Here is a 22,964-nt window from a genome sequence, read left to right as displayed (position 1 = left end):
TCATGTGTATAAAGCTATACGTCAACGCGCAAGTTCAGTAGACTTACCACAATTACGATTACGTGAAAAATTAAAGCGTAACGTAGTGGAGACCTCCAGTAACGAGTCAACTAGTGATTTAAGCTCCGGTTCTTGACCTCAATTAGATATTTCTGTGTCAAAAGGTCATATGAATATTTCATTAGATCAGGTGCATGATGTGTCAGTCACCACTTACCGGGCATAAAATTCAGTTGGCTGCATGATTTATGTATATCAGCTATATAGATCACTTGGCCTTATGGATTATGTACAAGCCATATTATTCAGTTGGCTAAAAGTAAGGAGCTATTAAATTCAGGTGGCTACATAATTCATTTTCAAGTCATCTTTCTTCAGATGACTGCATGATATATGTACAAGGCATTTAATTCAGTTGACTATGTGATTTATGTACCAGCCATTTAATTTAGACGGTTGCACGATTTATGTACAAGCCATTTAATTCAGTTGGATGCATGGTTTACGTACAAGTCATTTAATTCAGTTGGCTATATGATTTATGAACAAGCGATTTAATTCAGTTGGCTATATGATTTATGTACCAGCCATTTATTCAGTTGGCTGCATGATTTATGTACAAGCCATTTAATTCAGTTGGCAATATGATTTATGTACCAGCCATTTAATTCAGTTGGCTGCATGATTTATGTACAAGCCATTTAATTACATTGGCTGCTTGATATAAGTTAACCCGTTAATTCAGTTGGCTGCATGATTTATGTACCAGCCATTTAATTCAGTTGACTGCATGATTTATGTACTAGCCATATAATTCAGTTGGATGCATGATTTATGTACAAGCCATTTAATTACATTAACTGCTTCATATAAGTTAACCCATTAATTCAGATGGCTTCATGTTCTATGTATCAGCCATTTAATTCAGTTGGCTACATGTTTTATTCTGAAGCTATATAATTTGGTTGATTTCAACTTTCAAGAATCATGTACAAACCATTTAATTAAATTGCATGGCTTATGTAAAGCATTTTAATTCAGTTGGCTCCATGATTTTTGTAAAGCCATTTAAGTCAGTTAGCTGCATGATTTGTACTTCATTTATGTAAAAGCCATTTCATTCAGTTGGCTGCATGATTTATGTACAATCCTTTTAATTCAGTTGGCTGCATGATTTATGAACAAGTCATTAAATTCAATTGGCTGGTCATTTAATGTACAAGCCATGTGATCAATTATCTATCTGAGTGGTCAATCCGTTTTGGGGACAGGAATATGAGCTGTGCTGTCAAGACTTACACTACTGGTACCTATTGTGATGATTTAACCATCTCTTATTAAAGTAATGTAATTTTCATGCATAGATTTGATATACATATAATGTTATATGATTTGTTAACATAAATTGTTTATCATTGTAAATTATATGGAGAATCTTTATTTATCAAATAGATTATATTTTATTTTTCTTTTCCCATTTCCCAAGTTTTGTCTTATTTTATGAAGTTTGCTGTAATTACATCAGCAAAGGCAAAACAACTTAATAATTAAAACAAATTTAATATAACAGTATAACATTTCATCCTCATAATTTACTGGTAACTACACTATCTGAAATGTATATCACAAAACATCATCAAAAAAAAAGTAAAATAGTAAAAAATATATCAAAGTCAAAAGAATTCAACCCTCCTTTATCATTTGGAGTAGTAATAGAAAGCTAGTATGTTTTCTTCTCAAATGCTAATTGAATATTACTTAATAATGTTGTGCTCAAATAGCTAACTTACACACAAGTAAATATACGTTTATATTCTAAAATCAATTTTACTCTTAGATAAAACTTTGAACAGATTTCCTGCTTTCACTGTCATGATTGGCCCAAGTTAGGATGTCAAAATCCTAGGTCATTTTCATTAAATTTGAACCAATAACCAGTTTCTCTATTGAGCACTAGTTATAAATTAAAATATAGATATAAAACTTACATTTTTTCTGTGTTTCTAAAGACCACACATCTCTGATATATCTATTATTTACTTGTAATGAATTTAAACTAGTTATATCAGATGTTAGAAGATATTGTTTTATTGCTGGCCAGATTGTTATTACTGGTATACATAGACTAATATGAGGAAAACTAGCTCCTGTTTCTATATCTCTGAAAAATGTTCAGACTGAAGTTAGTTAAAGTATATGTTAGCTTCATAAAAACCAATTGTAACCTTCAACAATATAAAGATTCTTGTTAATATTTTTGTTGCAACATTAATATCAAAAGAGGAAGTAACCTTATAAATTACGACTATCAAAATATAAGCTTTTTATTGGCACACAATGCTATTTTTAAAGCATTTAAAATCTCTGAATTTAAACTTGTATATTCAATGACTGAGAGACCTTGCACTAAAATTTCTTTCTAAAACTGGTTTTAAATACTTACTTAGTGTTACTTACTATGATACCCAGTAATTGTCCTGATTGATTGATTAAGGCACCACCGCTAGCTCCAGGATGTATGGCACAAGTTGTCTAGAATAGACAAGATTATATTGACAATAATTGGTACTCAGGGGCATAGAAAAAACCTGAGGGAGGGTGTATCTCTAAAACAGGGCCCTAATGGCCAGAGCTCCTTTTGGCTGGGGGTCAGAAGCCGAAGGATTTCAGATTTGGAGAGGGGTGGCCCCAAAATACAGCCTAAATACGCAGCTGATCGTACTGCAAATCAAATGCAGGTTAAGGTTATAAATGCCACACAGGATAAACAGAGGCAGCTCCAGCCTGTGGTTGCAAATAGAATGTAGACGGACTAAATGGGAGGGGACAAGTCTCGACATCGAGAAATTGAAAGCGCAAAAATTTGAACCATAATTAGAAATTTTTCGTTGATGAAGTAAAGGCCTATTTTATTTGGGGGTAAAAAATATATTTTCCTCATACCCCCAATGGCGCCACCACTAATGAAACAACAAAAAATATTTAAACTGACCTGTACTAGGACTGGACTAGAGTTAAAATATAAAACTTTAGATATTATACCAGATGTTATAGAAGGTTGTATATTATAATCATAACTAAATACACCATATCCTATAGCTAATACTGCCTCCCCTGTAATTATAGATCACCAGCAACTATTTTGTTTACAGGCTGCTCAGGTATATATCACATAGATACAATAGATGCTAAATTCGAAAGGGATCATTAAGCAGAGGAGTCCAATCCCTTGTACACGCCCAATTTCTGAGGATCAAGTTACCCATAGGAAACTTGACCAGACTATAACAGCACTATTCAATTAATGCAAAAATACTTTGACATGAATCAAAACTGAAAAACTGAAAAATTTATCACATCAGATTCAAGTTTTAAATAATTAAAATTAAAAATATGTATACCTTCAGTAGGTGAAGCTATTTCCAACTGTTCTTGGTTTGATATTCTACATTTTTTTTGTTTATGTAATAAGGCTACATCAAACTGTACTCCCTGTTGGTGTTGATAAACTATATTTGCTTTCAGAAGCGGACAATTAATACCTATTTTTACATGAACTGTAAGCAAAAAGTAAAATAACCAATTTTAAGGAATGCAGTCATCCAAATATTTGAGAGAGCTGAATTTCAAATAACTGAAGCCACTTATATACCTATATAGAGTTTTGTGGTTTGGCTTAATAATTGCTCAATATTATTAGTCGAAACCTTACGAATACATCGGAGACATTTTTTTCTACAATTAGGTGTTTAGTGTACTTAAATCCGTACAGTAATTTTTCTTGCAGCTTCCAAAAATCATAAACTTTTAAAGTTTATGTTAACGTATGTAATGTTTTAAATAGTTTTGGCGTTACCGGCTGGATATTTTTATTTAAAATTTTCAGATACGTTAAGGGACACATTTCTATATATCTTGGTGTATAGTTTCTTTGCAGCCTCTAAACACTTCTGTATACAATACATGTATGATACCTTTACAATTTCCTCAAAATAAACTATGATGAATTGGAATCTTACCTGGTGATGATGAATCTTTGACAACATGATTACAAGTAAGTACTAAGACAGGATTAATATTTATTAAAATACCACTACCCCATGAAGTACCAACTTTAACTAATACAATTCTTTTTAATGTAGCTTTTACTGCTGCATTACTGAGATCTGAAAAAAATGGCCTCTTGAGATCACCATATTATTTTGAAGAGCTTTGCCTTGAAGAGCTTGGCTTAAAGTCATGTCCACATCTATGAATTTAACTGAATTTTAAAAAAGCTATCACCATGATTGCAATAATGAAATAATGAAGTGAAAAGGGAGTCTTTTCTACCACTCATGGAGATAATGACAGTAGGCAACACCATGGAATGAGCAATGTACACAGTTCAGCAAGAGAATTGTGGCATATATAATTTCAAGCTGTCAATGTGCACACAGAGTCCCAGTTTATTGTTGCATTCATACTACTAGATAATTTTTGCATATCAAAGAAAAAGAAAGATACAATAAAAATGGTGATTACCATGTCTTTGAAGTGACTGTTTTGAACTTGCAGGAATAATCACACTGAGCTTTCTGTTCAATGTATCTAGTATCTCCTGTATAGAACAAATAATAGATAGTCCAACCCATTCATTATTTTTCCAACATAGAGAACAAACAACTACTCCACTTAGTTTCCTACAAAATATAACATGATGAGGTTCAGTGATAGCATATATAAGGGCATCTTCACAAATTCAAGTTTTTATGAACTGTGTCTTATTATGACTCAATAGCCACCTTTCTTGTAACAGCGCATACAATCAATCAGAGCCCTCTACATAAAGTTTGTACTAATTCACACAATTAATTCAAAACATGTACATTATATTTGTAGTGAATCACACAATAAATCCAAAACATATACATTATGATGTTTGTAGTAAATCTCAAGGTTAATCTTAAATAATAAATATAATGATGTTTGTTAAAAATCACACAAATAAATTTCAAACTTACACATTATGATGTTTATAGTAAATCACGCAATATATTTCAAATATACACATTATGATGTTTGTAGTGAATTACACAAAAAATTTAAAACATGTACAACATGATGTTTGTAGTAAATCACACAATAAATCTAAAATATGTGCATTATGATATTTGTAGTAAATCACACAAAAAATCTAAAACATGTACATTATGATGTTTGTAGTAAATCACACATTAAATCTAAAACATGTACATTATGATGATGTACCAGTAGTTAATCAGATTACCAGTCAACTCATCTGCATGTCAACTCGTCAACAAAATTTTGTTGGTTAACTAGTCAACTAAAGTTAACTCCTCTACAACATTGCCAAGTCAACTCGTTGAGAACACCGTTAATCAAACAGTAAATCTAAAATACGTACATTATGAAGTTTGTAGTAAATCACACAGTAAATCTAAAACATGTTCATTGTGATAGTTATAGTAAATTACACAGTAAATCTAAAACATGTATATTATGATGTTTGTAGTAAATCACACAGTAAATCTAAAACATATACATTATGATGTTTGTAGTAAATCACAAACTAAATCTAAAACATGTTCATTATGATGTTTGTAGTAAATAACAATAAATCTAAAACATGGTCATTGTGATGTTTGTAGTAAATCACACAATAAATCTAAAACATGTATATTATGATGTTTTTAGTAAATCACACAAAGCTATAACATGTACATTATGATGTTTTTAGTAAATCACACAATAAATCTAAAACATGTTCATTATGATGTTTGTAGTAATAACACAGTAAATGTAAAACATGTTCATTATGATATTTGTAGTAAATCACACAATAAATCTAAAACATGTTCATTGTGGTGTTTGTAGTAAATCACAAAATAAATTTAAATCGTGTACATTATGATGTTTGTAGTAAATCACATAAAGTTAAAACATGTACATTATGATGTTTGTAGTAAATCACACAATAAATCTAAAACATGTTCATTGTGGCGTTTGTAGTAAATCACAAAATAAATTTAAATCATGTACATTATGATGTTTGTAGTAAATCACATAAAGTTAAAACATGTACATTATGATGTTTGTAGTAAATCGCACAATAAATCTAAAACATAAATATGTTGACGAAAATCATAATTTTATTAAAAAGTCCTCCCTTACCTTATTCCATTTTCTATGGTATAAACTCCACCCCCTTCTGTTCCAGGAACGCATCTTGCATCTGTGAGTAAAAGGCAATTCCTCTTCCCATACACATTGCTAACAATTCCATTACTCCAAGAATTCATAAACACTTCTGGACTAAGGTTCCCAAAAGGAGTGCCACAAACTTTAATTAGATCATGGGGGTTTAGAATGTCTTGATTAATTTGGGGTAGATAGTCCTCAGCTAAATAATAGTCTTGTGGAATAGTGGATATTTTGAGCAAGATGAATTTAGGAATAAATTTAAGATGCAACTCTTGAATGCTGTTTAAATCCTTTTCCTGGATAGCAGAACTGTCTTTTTTGTCATCTTCAGAAGTGAAGGTCCAACAGGAACCACCAAACAAACTACTAAATGCTTTATCAAAATTATCACAGGAAAATATCTGAATTATTTTACTTTTGTGGCAGGTAATTCTGTCAAGTGTATTGGAATTGCATATAGAAAATGTTGTTGATTGATCATTTGATTGGTGAATTGGTTGATTTGTTGATTTCTTAATTGATTGGACACTAGTATTTTGCATTTTAGGTAACTGTTCTTTTTCTAGATAAACTTCAACTGTGAGAAGATTTTCATTGATAGCTGGCAAATAAGATGACTCAAGTGAGGATATCAAACTTGGGCTTTTAGCTGCCAATGGAGCTAGAACAGTAGCACTTGTAAGAACTAAACCATTTTTCTTATCAAGAATCACCCCACTACAGCTTCCATCAACCTTATTATCAGAATATAAATACACTGATATCATACAGTTTGATTTATATTCATTATAGGTCATTATGTATATGGTATGAACTAGGTAATAACTTCCCGTTTAGCAGAAACCATTAACTTCTGTAAATAAAGTAAGAATAGCTACATTTCATCACAAATTATTTATTGGCTGTGATTCAGCTGATTTGTAGAAGTAGGTGATTGCTATGTTTGGTATCAATGGCAACTCACTGCTATTATGTTACTATCTGTTGTTAAATGGACACAGCATTTAATTCATTTATTTTATCTACATGGTACAGCCTAAAATTAAAAGAGGAAAATTATTGCAGTCTTCACATAAGCATACAGGGTAGACATGCATTCAAATTTTTAGTGTTATTGGCCGTATCCCCTTACATTAGCTCTGAATATCAGTTGAAAACTGTCTTGTTTTAAATGTGATGGGCATAATTTTTTGTCTCATAAGAGAAACCTTATTTTCGGTGACAGCTTCACTTAGCAAAAAAAAAAATGCAAATTTTTTGAATTTGATTCTAATAGGGCATGTCAGCTTTAATATAAATCATATTTTATGTAATTTTAATAACAAAGTCACCTGGCTCTATGCAATTACGTTACTAGTTTACGTGTGCATGTTTGGAAATATTATTGCTAATTATGACTATTAAATATACGAACATATGAGATTATGTCATATTATAGGCCATATACCATGGCCGTATACCTATGTCAACAGGCGTATATCAATCAATATTTATATGCGGGGTACGTCATCAAATCATGCGTATTTACTAAGATATCCGCAAACTTTTCATCGAATCGCCACGGTTAACCATTTATCACGTTTATTTTTCCTTTATGAAAGCTTAATAAACTCGTTGAGTGTCTATTTTGTCGATATAAATGTATAAATGATCAAAATAAATAAGGAGGGACAAAATGAAAAGTCCACCTTCTAGTTTCTATTTTTGGACCTCCACTTGTCAAATCACCACGATTGAGGTCACGCCATATGACGTCACACATATTTGCGTATTCATTTCATAGGTATTTTCACCTCGAATTTGCTTGTCCCAAGCCTTTTCGTGTATAAATTCTGCGACAGATTTCTCAAATATACTCTAATGATCACTTGTACAAAGATTCATCCAAATTCGATCGCTAAATATTTCAAAAATTGAAAAAAACGAATAGTCAATTCAAAGGTCAAAAGGTCAAATCTACCCCTGCGCAGTAAAATGAGAACCCCGTTAATCATTGGCACGTTACATGACGGTGAGTGTTTTCTGAATATTATTTCGCTGATAAAATTTGCAGGGTAAAGCCGTGTTCTCAAGCTCAAACAGGAGTAAATGACAGTTTTGTCATCCTGTTTACTCGAAATTTATGCATTTTTTGCAAGCGTGACACGTACAAAGAGCTGTAGAAGTGACATTTCCATTTCTTGCATCAATGCATTATAGTGTATGAGGTCATATAGCTGAGAACGACAAGCTTGAAAACCTGTAGAGTTTGTCTGGCATTTAACAAACCAGACGCCATCGTGCGAAAGAATTCAATTTGCCCAGCCACCCCCATTCCTTCCTTTATTAATTCATTCATAGTAAAATGTGTTTTGTGTTCATTGATTAATAAGAAAATAATTTTATAATTGCGTAGTATCTTAGATTTTGACAGATAATACTCGAAAAAATCCCGCCAAGCAAGAAGTAGATCTATGACAATACAACATTTGACAGACTTCATGCTTTCATTCATAATGTCTTCGTGTAGTCTCAAAGGATTATTTATCCACTGTAATATAATTGTTATCCCACCTACATCTGTTAAATATATACCATTTTCTGTCTTAAAAGTAGGCCTAACATAAAGTGGCCAGAGGCAACGAAATTTATGTTGCATAGAAAAATCTGTCTTATAGCCAATATGAACAACATGCAGTAAACTTATCTGTAAGACCAGTATCATATTTAGGACAAAGTAAAAAAATTTATTTTACATAAATGTGAATGTTCAAATAGTAGGCAGATTTAAATGCATTGGGGAAAGGTTACCCAAAGTCTACTGACTGGGAGATGAATTAGAAACTATGTATGTATACTACTGATACAGTAAAGTAGGATAAAGGTTATCCTAACTATTCAGACCAATATTGGAATTTACTAGGTCAATTTTATTTCAATAAATTACCTCTAATCTAGCTTTTAACATTATTAAGGTTTCTATACACATAAATAGGTACTGAATCCAGAAATAATTGGCTGTAATAGGTATTTGGTAGAAAAGTTTTGGCTAACATGCTTACTATATTTTCAGAATCCCTTGGAACTTTTAACCTAAGCTTTTTTCTTGGTAAAAACTTCTTTATCGGTAATGGAAATTTTATGTCACCGGGTAAAGTGTTGAAAAATTATAAACTAAAAAGATCTTTTGTATCTGGTTTATTTATGGTTTCTCTAGTTATCATTCCAAATTTCTGTGGAATGCCTGTAGTTCCTGTTACATGGTAGTTTTTAATGCTTAACTGTATGATGACACTATCGCAAAAGCTGTTGAAAATATCTAATGGTCATTGCTACTTTCAAACTGTTAAGGGAAAAATAATGAAATTGCAAGATGTCTGACTGAAACTGTGAATGGTGCAATTCCAGTGTTCCTGATACACTAAATTATCGTTCCTGTATCATTCAAAGAGAGGTATCGGTATCAGTTGATCTTAGTGTTCTGGATCTCTCAATAAAAGTACATTTGAACTGTCTGATTTGAAGGAATTTGTACTATTTAGACCACATTTTGCAGGGCAGAAGTACAACCAAAATTACTTTTAACTGTTATATTGTCATTAAGACACTTTTGATACCAGTAAACTTACAATTTATTATGAACAAAAAGCCTTTTTTGGACTTAACAAGGGTGTGTTACCTTGTCTTTCGAGCTGTCTTATTGGTTAGACTGTTGACATTAATTGTGACATTGGTTAGACATATTACATTGTGACGTTGATATAAGCTCATAATGGTATGACAATAGACTATTTTCAACATCACTAGGTCATTAGTATATTAGTCATAATTTAAATAGAGTGTTGACAATATGCTCTATTCAATGAACTTCACAGATTATTTGCCAATAACTATTAAAAGAAGTTTTTCATTGAAAAAACTAGAATATTAATTTAAAGGGTTACTCTGCTTCTTTTCTATCAGTATTTGTGGTTTGGAGCGTTAAATACATAAAACTGCATGCCAATATATAAACTGTGTTTCCACAAAGGGAAAAAGCCGGCTGTAAGCTGAAAACACAAAAAGCCAGCTTTATGTTGTCCATCAATAGGGGCATACTGCTCTCTGGTCTATTGCATTTTTTACTGGTCTAAACAGTAGTCTTGTACACCATGAGTTGTCAATAATCTGCGACTTTGTGATCGAGGCTAAAGTCGTTTGGGAACTAGTTAAATTCAGTGTAAACACAACACGTTCGGCAATAAAGCTTTACTTTTAAGCAATTCTCAGTGACAATGTGGTCTTCACCAGTTACATGAGTATTTAGAATCCCCTGGGCTCCATTTTTACTGTGCTAGCCGATAATTGATTACGAGAATGAATTCCGATTGGAAGACCTATTGTTTATAACCAGTCAGCAGCAATATCACGAATATACCTCTAAAAGTGAAGAGGTGTAGTTCGAAACACTCTAGAATTGAATTAAATATGTGGACATGCTATTTATGAAGTACAGAAGATTTCTCAATTAAAATATTTCGCTCATTGATTTTGTATTAATTTGTTATCGATAACCTGCTGTCAATAAGTGATCTCAATTTGGTGTATATGAAACTTGTAGCTTTTATTGAATGCTTTCTTAGTTCCAACTACCAAGTTCAAAATGCCAATGGGGTTTATTTGCCATATTTTCATTGTTGGTCATTGTAGGATGAAGGCGGGTATAGAAAATGAGGTGTATGGTCGTGGAGCAAAAGGTTCAAAATTTAAAAACCGATGCGTAAGTTTTGTTTATTTAGACCTTGTGAATAGAAATAATTTGAACATGAACTAAATTCTAAAATGTATTTGAAGACTCACTGGCATGTATTGTGGAAATGTTTTATCCCTGACCCCCAAATATCTATGGAAAATATACATTAGAAGAATAATCAATAATTCATGCTAAAATTTAAATTTTTTCAGCTCCTTCTGAAATGGAGGATGGCCTTGAGGTTAACATGTAAGTAAATCATTCATAAGATATTTTTGTAATGATTACATGGAATTCAATTTAAACTTGAAAATTTGTCAGTATTTCAGTAAATAGTCAATTGTATATTATCTGCCCTTCCTATATTAAATGTAACTGATTAAGGAATTGATAAAAAAATGATTGATCATTTAGATCTTTTGCATGTTTGATGTCAATTCAATTAATTCAATGAAATGAAAGTTAATTGATATATTTCTTGATTGCAGAGATGAATTTTTTGGTGAAGGCAGTACATCGGTAAGTAGACTTATTATAAATGATATATTCTTTTTGAATTGGCCAATAATATATAGTTACTTTTTAGTTCATAATGCGTAAGCTTGAATTATATTGATATTCAGTGTATATAAAGGATACTTCCATTGTGAATTAGTAGCATTAATATTATTCAATAATATAACATTCTAGAATATTTATTAATTTCAACATTTTCAATGGGGGTTGTCATACTGTCACATGAAATATATGGGTGACATTTATCTAAGCTTATATAAAGAAAATTAGAATGTAAATGTGTAGACATGAGTGTAACAAATGTTTCCACTGATTATTTGTAGATTCCATCTTTTGGAGATGGAGAAGGATTTTCTTGGGCTGATGACTTTATCTCATCTGCTGAAGGTGTTTTTCAAGATAGGTCTTCAGCTTCTATCACTACAACCACCAATGTTCTGCCATCCTCAATTGCTCAAGTATCTCAAAACCATGTACCTCAATCTGTATCAACCACGGCTAATGTTTCACAACAGCAAGTACGACAAACCAGTACAACAGTTATTGGTACTGGTCAACAACCTATGTTTGTACAACAGTTTCCAAATGTTGTTAATATACCAGCTGGACAAGGTCAAGTTTCAAATCCTGCTGGCTTACTTCAAGGGTAAGTATTTTTAACATTTGAAAGTTTTACTCTCTATCTCAACTGAGTATGCTCAGCTCTCTTTCTGGAACCAAATATTCTTTGTATCCTTACATTTCAAGGTTATGTTAAGAATTGAAGATACTTAGTAACAGAATGGAAAACCCAGACCTAGTTTTTTTAAGGATCATTTCATATTTTGATTTACAGGTGTTCATTTCGTCATGCCAAATACAGAAAAAAAGGTTTTCAGTACGTTAATGTAAACTATTTTTACTAATTTGGTTGGTTAACAGTCTTAGACTAATTCTCAATCATTGCTGTTTGGCAAAAATATTAGTTCCAATTTATTTTGAATTCCACATGGTTGAGGGAAATTTGCACGGTGATTGATAATTTACAGGTTTATGGTTTGGTTATAATGCACTTTGTTTGGTGATATTATCACTTACAATTTCACAAACAAAACACTATTTTTATTATTATTTACACATTTAATTTTCTTTCTCGGTTTTTACTAACAAGTTGGTATCAAAACCTAAAAGTTGATAGTAGATTTTTGTATAGTTTTTGATCTGATAAAGAAGATCCAATTCTTTTTCATTGCTGAGACAATTTTAAATGCAAAATATGGCAATGTTATAAGATTTATATCTTTACTTGTACCAGGTATTTCCAATCTCTGTTCTTTTTTTAGCTCAGTGCCTCAGTTTATCATCAAATCCTCCAGTACTGGACCAACACCTCCGGTACAAACCATTCAGACTCAACCTTCACAACCAGTCCAACAGCTACCAAGATCAAGTCCAGCTCCAGCTGCCTCACCATTCTCAGCTAACTCTCCATTAACATCACGTAGTGTAACTCCTAGTTGTAGTCCAGCACCAGCCATGTCTCCTTTAGTCTCGAGATCGATTACTCCTATACAGACACCAACATCTATAGTTAGTGCTAATAATCTCAGTCGACCACCCAGTCACTCTGGTAGTCCAGCACCCAACTTTAATATGATGCAGTTTAATCAAAATAATAACAATCTTCAGTCAAGGGCACAAGTTCAGATAGCTAACTCACTGCCTATACAGGGTCTAATTCCAAATCCTAGTCCAAACACAAACAGTATTATGACTGGCCAGTCCAATCTTACACCAAATATTGTACATACTCAAAATGCAGTGATTCAAAATCCCAATGTTGTGAATTTAAACGTTGCTCATGTGTTGTGTAATAACTCTCAAAATATGGGACAGCAAGGTGTTCAAACAGTTCCAGTTACAATGCAGAATCCTATGAATATTCAAGGAACAATCATACAGACTGCCCAGGGAAAGAGTATATTGATTCCAAACAACCAACTTCAGGGACAGCAAATAAACTTGGCTGGTATGCAGAATATTGTGCAATCCAACCAAGTTGGACAACCCATCATTCAGAATCAGCAAAATTTAGGAAATGTGATTAGATTAGCACCACAGCAAGATAAACCACAGACTGCCCAACCCAATTACAGCTTTGTCAACTTGGGAGGTGGTCAGGGTCAGCAGATACTTATTCAAAGGGCACAAGTACCTGGTCAGCCTCAAAATATAATTCTGAGAAGTGTTCAGCCAAATATAATATTCCAACAACCTGGTCAAACAGCACAAGCTATCCAGCCCCAACAAATTCAGCAGCAAATCATTGGTCAGCCTTCTGGACAAAACTTGCAGTTTCAGCAAGTATTAGCTGGTGGACAACAAATGAAGATTGTAACTCCAAGTGGTCAGCTGGCACAACAACCTGGGGCCGTTACATTAAATTTGGCTGGACAAAATCTTAATCTTCAACAGCTTGCTAACTTTAATTCAAACAACTTGCAAGGGGTTCAGATGGGATCTAGTGGTCAGTTTATCATCCAACAACCCACTCAACAGCAACAACAAATGCAACAGTCAGTGCAAATTTCCAGCTCTGTTAAAACTAACACAAAAGTTTCATCATCGGTATCATCAAACCAAGCCATTGACCCTCTGACACAAGCTCTGAGTTTATCTGGAATAACTGAAAATGGATCGACTTTTAGTGACCCTAGTCCAACTCCTACACCAACACCACCACCTGTTGAAGTTAAAAAACCTTCAAAATCAAAATCAAAGAAACAAGCTCAGCAGGTGACTTCTGTATCTAGCACATCTCAACCTGCATCCCAATTTCCACACATTTTGGAAAAAACGTCCAACATTGCTGGTTTAGATAGTGGTATTGGTTCTCTTAGTACTGCTCAGAGCACCATTGTAACAACTACCATTTCTCAGTCTTTTGTTCAGACATCAAATTCTTTAACTATGGCATCTACATCTTTGGGAGGGCAGGTGATGAGTAGTGTTTCACAACCCACCTTTATTCAGAGTAACCAATTTCAATCCTCAAATTTGAATCAAGTGGTCACTTTGAGCCAGTCGGGATCAACAGTTGTTCAGCAACAGCAGAATGTTGTCATCCAGCAAACAACAAATACCAGTCAACATCTCCAGAGAATAGAAACAGACATAAAGAGACTGATGGGCTTGAAATCAATGACAATGGAGCAAAAGCAACAACTTCAGAGATTAAGTATGCTGAAACAGAAACTTATGAATTCCAATCAGAATCAGATGAAGAATTCTTCTGTTGTCCAACAACAACAGATCTTACCAATGGTTGGTCAACCACCAATAGCTCAAATGACCCAGTCACAAACAGCACCATCTCCAGTTGTTCAAGTGTCTCCAGCTGTCCAGCAAGTCACACCAGTCAAACATGTCCTCCAACCAGTCCAAAATCTTCAGTCAATAGACAACTCTGGCTTCCAACTTCAGTCTACCAATAATGCTGTTCAGTTTTCTGTTGCACAGCCACAACTATCTTCTAATCTTGTAACATCAAACATACCTGCTTCAAAGAATCTGGTACAAATACAACCAGCTCATGGTGTGGCTGCTCCACGTCCAATAATGTCAACTGGTACTCCTGTAGCTAGTGCACCCACTGGTAAACTGCCAATACCTGCTAATGCTACTCTTGCTGTCCCTACTCAAATAAAGGTTAGTAGAATTCACATATAGGTAATATTCTGTAGTACTCTTTTGCACATATTCTTTTTAATAGCGATTCTTGAATACATACAGTCCATGAAGATTCTGTTGACTTGTGTTAACAAATAGACATTCATTTATTTTTAATTATTATCGTCACAAATGCAGCATTTAAAAATCATCATCTATTTTCAGATTGGTAATCAGCTCTTGACTTTAAACTTGACACCACAACAGAAGGACAAACTTCAATTGAGCTTATCAAAGATGACAATAGAGCAACAAGAACAATTTTTGAAGCATCAGTCAACACTGAAATTACAACAGAAACAACAACAGATTCAAGCATTACAGGCAGCTGCTGCTCAACAACAAGTTCAAAAAGTTAACATTGTTGTTGGACAAAGTGGTTCCAAAATTCCTTTGGCAGTTCAGGTAACTGTTGTGAATTTTTTCTTGAATTTTTTTTTTACAACTGGTGTAACTTTTGATGTGGTACCAGTAAAAAAGAGTACAAGTTGGCATGTATACTCACATGCTTATATATTCCATAATTTTTAAACCAGCCAGTCTGATTGAATGTATTTGTTAAACTATGTTTATCTCCATTAAATCTATTGTCCTGAGGTAATTCTTTTATATTTTACAGCAAGTGTCTGGAACACCCATTAAATCTGAGGTTATTGGTCAACAACCACAATCCACTACCCCTGTAGCTGCTAATAGGGTTAAAATGGTTGCACCAGAAATACCTAAAGCATCATTGTAAGTATTCAATATATTCCTTCTTCTGCAATTTACCTACTTAAGCTCTAGGTGGGTTATAATATCCACTCCTGGACATATTATCTTGAGTTTCCTGATTAATTTTCATCTTGTGTATGTAGTAAAGCTTACAGAAAACATGTTTTGAAAATACCTTTGTAATGCTTTTAAAGTACCTTTAGATGGGGTAAAAATATTTTTCGGATGGTTTGGAGCCTCAATTTATAAAATACAATGGCTAAATCCTGGGAAGGAATCTCAACCAAAGAAAGGAAAAAAACTTTTCTCTCAATTTCTTGAAATGTTTTTTAGAAATATCTTGCTTTATAAACTATGTGATATAATGTTCTAGAATTCATCAACAAATGAGCAAAGATCAACAAAATGCTGTAGCCCCAGATACAAAGACACCGTTTAAGAATTCTCGTGAAGCTTGTCGTAGATTATTGAGGTATCATGTGTTTCAATGGTCTGGTCCATCACAGGAGGAACATGATAAAGGTATCTAAAACATTGATATTTCTATATTTGCAAATTGCTTCTGAGCCTAAAATAAACAGACAGGGACAGGTGCAGCATTTTGGGGGGTTGATTTTAGTCTTGAATATATGTGACTAGTCTTCAGAAGTATGATAAATGTACGAAAATTACACGATTCCTTCAAAAATATCCCAAACTAGGAATTTTACTCACCGTTTCTGTATATGTCTTTCTATATATCACATATATTCTGGACACATGGATTTGAAAGCTTTAATGTTGACGGTGAGCTAGAATCTTTTCAGGGTTTATATTGAAAGTTATGCATTATTTTTATCAATCATTTATATTAGAATATGTATTTATTTGTTTACTTAGCTGAGCATATGATGGAGTTAAGAGCACAAGATTTATTAAATAAAAGTAGAAGTATGATGGATAAATATAGACTTCTACTACTGAATGATAGTATGGTAAGGTTTAAAAATTCTAGATTTACAAGCATCTTGAATCTTTCTTGTACACTGTATATTACAGATCCCTCAAACAACGGAAGTCAAAAAGAGTATGCCAATGTTGCTGCCTCTCAATTCACATTGTATGGCACTGAAAATCTGAATGAAATTTTCTATTTCATTTCACTAATCAATTTGTCTATGGAATCGGCGAACACAGATCTAAAAAAAACAATAGAAAATGTTATTGTATATTTGTAAGTTCTGCAATGTGATTAACATTGTAACTATTTATTATTTATCAGAGAGAAAAACCATCAGCTGAAATGGTGATGATACAGAGAATGTTACACCAAGATTTAACTGCTTGTATTAAAGAAGATAAGAGGAAGGTGGAAGAAGATCCAGGTAAATTGACAATTAAAAATTTATTCTTGTTGTCTCGCCCATCCCTTTGCTTGAAATTTGCTATTGAACACAATGGACAACACTATCTGACAAGTTTCAATATCTGTAAGATTGACAATTTGAATATTTTCTGAGATACGGATGGCATTTCTTGATGGGCAACGGCATGTAATATCTGGAGACAACTACATACATTGGGTAACACATACATCTCATTCAATTAATTCAACTCAAAATACAGCAATTTTTTCTTTTCATGATTATTACATATATTTTTCATAATTATTATTGCAGAATCATTTGAACCTATGCCAATGAAATATTTGAAGTCCAAGGATTCTAAGTCAGATGAAAGTTTTGATGAAGATAAAGTAGTTAAGAAGGAATCAAGTTTTGAAGATGAAAGTAGTGTAAGAGACACGTCTGATGAGTCGGAACCTAGTATAGTGGTGCCTGATATTAAACAGGAGGAACCAGTGTTTAAAAACTCGCCGTCAAGTGGAACTATGAAGTTACTGATCAGAAAACATAGTCAAGGTTTTGTGAGTAGTTTAGCTAATGAAGATTCTGGAAGTGAGAAAGCCAACTCTCCTTTGGTGTCTATAAAATCTGAACCAGTGGACTGTGAATATATGGAAAGTAATAATGGAGGTGATTCTCTAATATCTAAAACATCTTCCTCAGTGTTCCGTGCTTCATTGAAAACTAAAATTAAACTGGAAAATTCGGATGTGAAAAATCCATTACATATTGACATCAGTGGGGAGGGTACAGACTCCTCAGATCCTCATCATGACACTTCATTTCAGCATTCAGATGAATCATATGAAGACTATAAAGATAGTGTTTTAATAAGTCGCGACATGACTAATATGCCCCATACTGACATCAGTGATGTTAGTATGGTGGAAGACCTTGATCATTCTATATCACCTGTGATACCTTCTCATCGACATTCAGACGAATCAAAAACATTAAATAGTATGACAATAAATATGGGTGAAAACTTGACACAAAGTTTATGCAATGATCAGTCGGGGCGTGATCGTGGTGATATTGTGGACTCTGTTGAAAGTGCCACCTATAGTTCTGAAAGTCCTGCATATCAAGCTAGTTTAGGATTATCAGGGCTTCACGGTGAGGAGGAAAGTGCAATGATATCTGATTCATACCCCTCGACTATAATTCAATCTAACAGTGATTTAAATAGTATTATATCTACGACAGAGACGTATACAACCTCCGAACATTTTACTAACTCTCAAACATCTCAAGAATTCTTGTCTGTAAATCCAAATGAAATTCAGTCCATTTCTCAATCCAGTGCATCATATCAACGTCAAATATCATCAACAGAATTGTCTGATTTTGACCAATCAGAACACGACAATTTTAATACGTCATTTAGTTCAGACAATGTAGCTGATCAACCCAATGCCTTGTTAAGCAATCAAATGCAGAGTGCTATTGATAGCATCTTAGACAACGAAGAGGATACTGAAGATTATATTGCTGGTCAATCGAACTCTTATAATAGTCAGGAAGTGAGTGAAGAGGAGGAGGAAGATGAGGACAGCTATTCCTCCTCTCGTGGTGAAGAAGAACATAGGAAGGGAAATAACTCTGATGAAGAGGATGAGACTGATTTAGATGCTGCTGTTAATAGTATTTTGATGTGAATTTTCCATGATTGTAAATATTTTATCAATGCTTTCATCATTATGTGCTTATGATCTCCATCTTAATTTATTAATCATGTCATCAACTTGTCAGACAGTTTTCTCATCCTGGTCACATTGTTCAGTTGAAAATATTTCAAAAGAGAAAAACAAATTTTTCTGAAAATAGAATACCATTATAAAAAGATCAAGATAATACAAATAAATAAGGGCATTTAAAATATTGGGCATAAATTCATGGATGAACAATTCTTTTTTTTTTTTTTTTTTAAATCTTTGTCCAGTTATTTCCATTTCAATTACTAAAATTATCTGTATAACATAATACAAGAACATTCGCGAATTTATTTTGTCTATGGACTTGCTACAACTTGGGATTCTTGTATCAAATATTTTATTAAAATCTTATTTGATTATCTTATGTTAACAATATCAACCAAAGAAAATTGCATTGTGTATGATGTTTCCAAAAAAAAAAAATCCTGAAAAGACCATTTGATATCTATTTTGTAAATAAACTATAATGTAAAATGACCAGTGTATTAAATGTTTTTCAGAAACTTGAATCACTTTTTGTTTTATTATGCACTAGGTATGATTTTGTTTGAAATTACAAAGACACAAGAAAATGGTTAGTAGGTTGCTTCATCTACTTAAAAGTAATGTACATTTATTTTGTTACCAAATATATTTTTATATGAAGACATAAAGGCTTTTCTAAGGAACTATTGGGGATATTTTCCTCTATTATGTTAAACAAGAATGAAAATCTACAGATAAAAAAAAAATTTGCAATAAGGTATTATTTAATTAACAAAATGAATTAAGAGATGAAACTTTTAACAAGATAATCTATTTATCAAGGCATTTAGAATAACGTTTGATTAAATAAATTGTAAATAAATGAAATTGTGCTTGTATTTATTTTTTGAAAAACAAACCTCATAAAGATTGAGTTGAGAAAAATTTGATGTTTTGTCCTATTTACATTTAACAAAAAAAAACAAAAAACTCTACAGTCAAATGTTCATATTATGAACTGTGTCAAACAGTTTTCAAATCTTTATTTTTGAAGTCACTTTTTTTCAAGTATATAGGAATAATTCCAGTTGTAATCATGAATAAATTATACATCAGCTTTCAGATAGACTTGAACTATTCAATTGCCGTTGAATACTTCTTCAATCAATGTATGTGTATTGCTTGGATTCAGTTTAAATTTTGTAAAATGTTTAATATATGTCGTATCACTATACTTTATCATACAGCAATTTGTAAAAAGTATCATAATGATGTTTATATTTTGTGTAAATGTTTATTTGTATATGAAATGAATACAATCCTTGAACCATATAAAATGTGTTTTATAGCTTTCCTTGTAATCCCTGGGCCATGGATATGATTTGCTATTGTGGAGTAATAGAACTGGCACCACCTTGACCTATCAGTCCTTTAAAACTCAACAATGTAGGTTGATTAGTATTTCATCTTACAGAACTTGATGAGGTAAGCTTCTATCTGAGTGCGTAAATGTCTAGACTAAAATGGATACCACCAAAATGAAACTTGGTTTTATTGGAATTACAGGAACAATAAAACCAAGTGTTTTATAAAGTCTTTAATTGCAAAGGGGCTTCTTAGATATTACAATTAGTGGCATCATCAAACACTTATATTTTGTGGAATTGCAGGAACCACAGATGTCTGACTGAAAATTGGAAGTTGATGCTATCAGTGTGCCAGATACAAAAAAAAATCCTTTTTAGAGAAAACTTCTTTGCTGTTTACAATCCCTTTAACTATTCTACATATTTTACATTGTGTAGAAGGAGAAAGAATACAAACTCAGTATTACGATAAAAATCCGTTGTGTTTTTAAAATGTAGTTATTTCCCTTTAATTGACAATCAATAAGAAAAATTGACAGACGGATATCAGTGTCAGTTTTATTATGGCGACAAGCGCTAAAGATCGAAAATCTTCGTTGAAAACTTCGACTTTTTACAAGGTTCAATATTCAACATCCTTGTTAGATCGAATAAAGTGTTTGTCAGTCTCACTGGCGCACGACATAAACGGTAACCTTTTGCTTGTTAACAAATATTTTCAAGGTATCAAAATGAATTTGGATTTACCCGAACAAGGAAAAAGGGCGAAGTTTTCAAGGAGTTTTTGATGCTTGTAATTTTTACCTGTTTGGTAGGTACACATTGGATCAATATTTGTTAAATTCTAAAGGCTTTTCATTCTAAAATTATCTCTAACTGTTTTATCAAAATTTGCGGTATTTTTTTTAGGTTTTATTGAGTATATGTAAGTAAGTATATGTAAATTGTGTTGAAGGCAGTCGCTTATTGTTTGAAGTTGGTAATTGACGCAAAGAATCATTCCTTCGGGCAATGGAATTTTTCTTATCAATTAAAAAGACTTGTATGGGCGTAAATAGCTACGATATATCAAAAGATTCTAAGCAATTGCTTACTTTCTCGGATTTGCCCAATCATTGTCATATAAGAATATGAATTTCTCCGGCAAAAAATTACTTCTATTTCGTTGAAGGGAAATAATTTGTTTTAAATTTGAAAAGATTCCGCAATAAACTTTTTTTCTAAGTTTTCGTGCTTTCAATTTTTCTATATTATCTCTGCTAAACACGTATAATTTTTGGTTGTGATCTTTTCAATTTCAATTCCTTGTTGTAGCTTGATAAAAAAAATGGCTGTCTGGATTCCCATTGATTATATTTAGGTATTGTCTGTTCAAATTATTACTTTAATATCTTGCTAATCATCTTATTTTATCATCATATTATATCGTTAATAACACGTGTTGACGTGCGTGCATATCTCTAGAATTGCCATTAAGATTTACCACCATTTTCTGATTCAACATGGAATAACACAACACGCGATTTGCAAACCTGTCTGTTACAATTTTTCCTGATTTCTGTGGAATTGGTCGACTCTATAAAACACTGGCTGTGGCTACATATTTCTTTTTCATTTTACTTCGAAGGGACTCGAACCCGTGGCACTTATTAGACACAGACGACAATACCACTCACAACTGAGTGTTGTAAGATGTTTAAACTGAAGTGAAAATATATATATGTATACCGAAACGATCAAATTTTAAATAATGAACTAATTATAAATAAAAGATTATAATTAAAAATTTTCCTTTCGATAATAGTTAAAAGCTTAATAAAACTAACTCAAATCACTACAAATGAATATATATGTATATCATATGAAAATCATATTAAGTTATATATATCAACGACATAAAGTGGGCATTAAAGGGACCAATGCGCCATTTTTTTGTTTCGATGATACTTTAGTATTTTTCTAAACGGTGCATCTGTCCCTTTAATTATTTAATAACAATTACATAAATCGGTAGATACAAATGCAGTATTATTAAAATATATTAATAAAATAAATTTAGCATCAGAAATTATAGCAAACTGATTTTATAATATTACATAAAAAGACAACAAAATTATTCGGATTTCGATTACTATCTTATCACGTCTGGAATATAATAATAACAATTGATACAATAATACCATAACATAAGTTCACAGACATGAAAACATAAACTGAATTGAATATTAAATTAATATCTTATAACATGAAAAGATAACAACAAAATTAAATATATTATGAAACTTTTAATAAAATTGAATTCAATATCAGATTTATAAAAAGAAAAACAAAAACATACACCATACATGTAATCTCAATTTCAATAAATGATAATTAATTGATTATCAAATACACGAACACATAGAATGAAGGTTAATTTAATATCAGATAAATAACACATCACCAAGAGATAACAACAACATAAAATAAATGTCATATTTCACATTATCACTGTGAAACAAAATAACAATGAATTCATGCTATATTAGATAAACATATCATATATAAATCGAATAAAATTGAATACAAATTTAACAAAATCATTAATGTGATATACTGAAACATGATAATAAAATAAACTTGCTATTGAAACTGGGTAACCCATATATAAATATTATTTACCACGCCTTAAAATTATCAA

At 32.1% G+C, this 22,964-nt stretch overlaps 2 protein-coding genes across 2 annotated transcripts; one reads left to right on the top strand and one right to left on the bottom strand.

Annotated features, from left to right (window-relative positions):
* Positions 1-1,585: 1,585 nt before the first annotated feature.
* On the bottom strand, positions 1,586-7,001 carry LOTGIDRAFT_172074 (hypothetical protein; the record flags this gene model as incomplete). Its single annotated transcript, XM_009048657.1, has 8 exons — positions 1,586-1,611; positions 1,989-2,161; positions 2,444-2,532; positions 2,993-3,114; positions 3,402-3,557; positions 4,020-4,166; positions 4,525-4,682; positions 6,175-7,001. The coding sequence occupies 8 exons, from the start codon at positions 6,999-7,001 to the stop codon at positions 1,586-1,588; spliced, it is 1,698 nt and encodes a 565-aa protein (XP_009046905.1).
* Positions 7,002-11,138: 4,137 nt separating this feature from the next.
* On the top strand, positions 11,139-18,896 carry LOTGIDRAFT_172073 (hypothetical protein; the record flags this gene model as incomplete). Its single annotated transcript, XM_009048656.1, has 11 exons — positions 11,139-11,164; positions 11,404-11,434; positions 11,755-12,077; positions 12,267-12,308; positions 12,754-15,118; positions 15,305-15,544; positions 15,759-15,874; positions 16,227-16,375; positions 16,733-16,827; positions 17,115-17,217; positions 17,512-18,896. 11 exons carry the CDS (start codon positions 11,139-11,141, stop codon positions 18,894-18,896), a joined length of 4,875 nt encoding a protein of 1,624 aa, XP_009046904.1.
* Positions 18,897-22,964: the final 4,068 nt, after the last annotated feature.

The sequence above is a fragment of the Lottia gigantea genome (assembly GCF_000327385.1).
Source record: "Lottia gigantea unplaced genomic scaffold LOTGIsca_126, whole genome shotgun sequence".
NCBI classification, from domain to species: Eukaryota; Metazoa; Mollusca; class Gastropoda; family Lottiidae; genus Lottia; species Lottia gigantea.
This window is presented reverse-complemented; position numbering and strand designations above follow the sequence as displayed.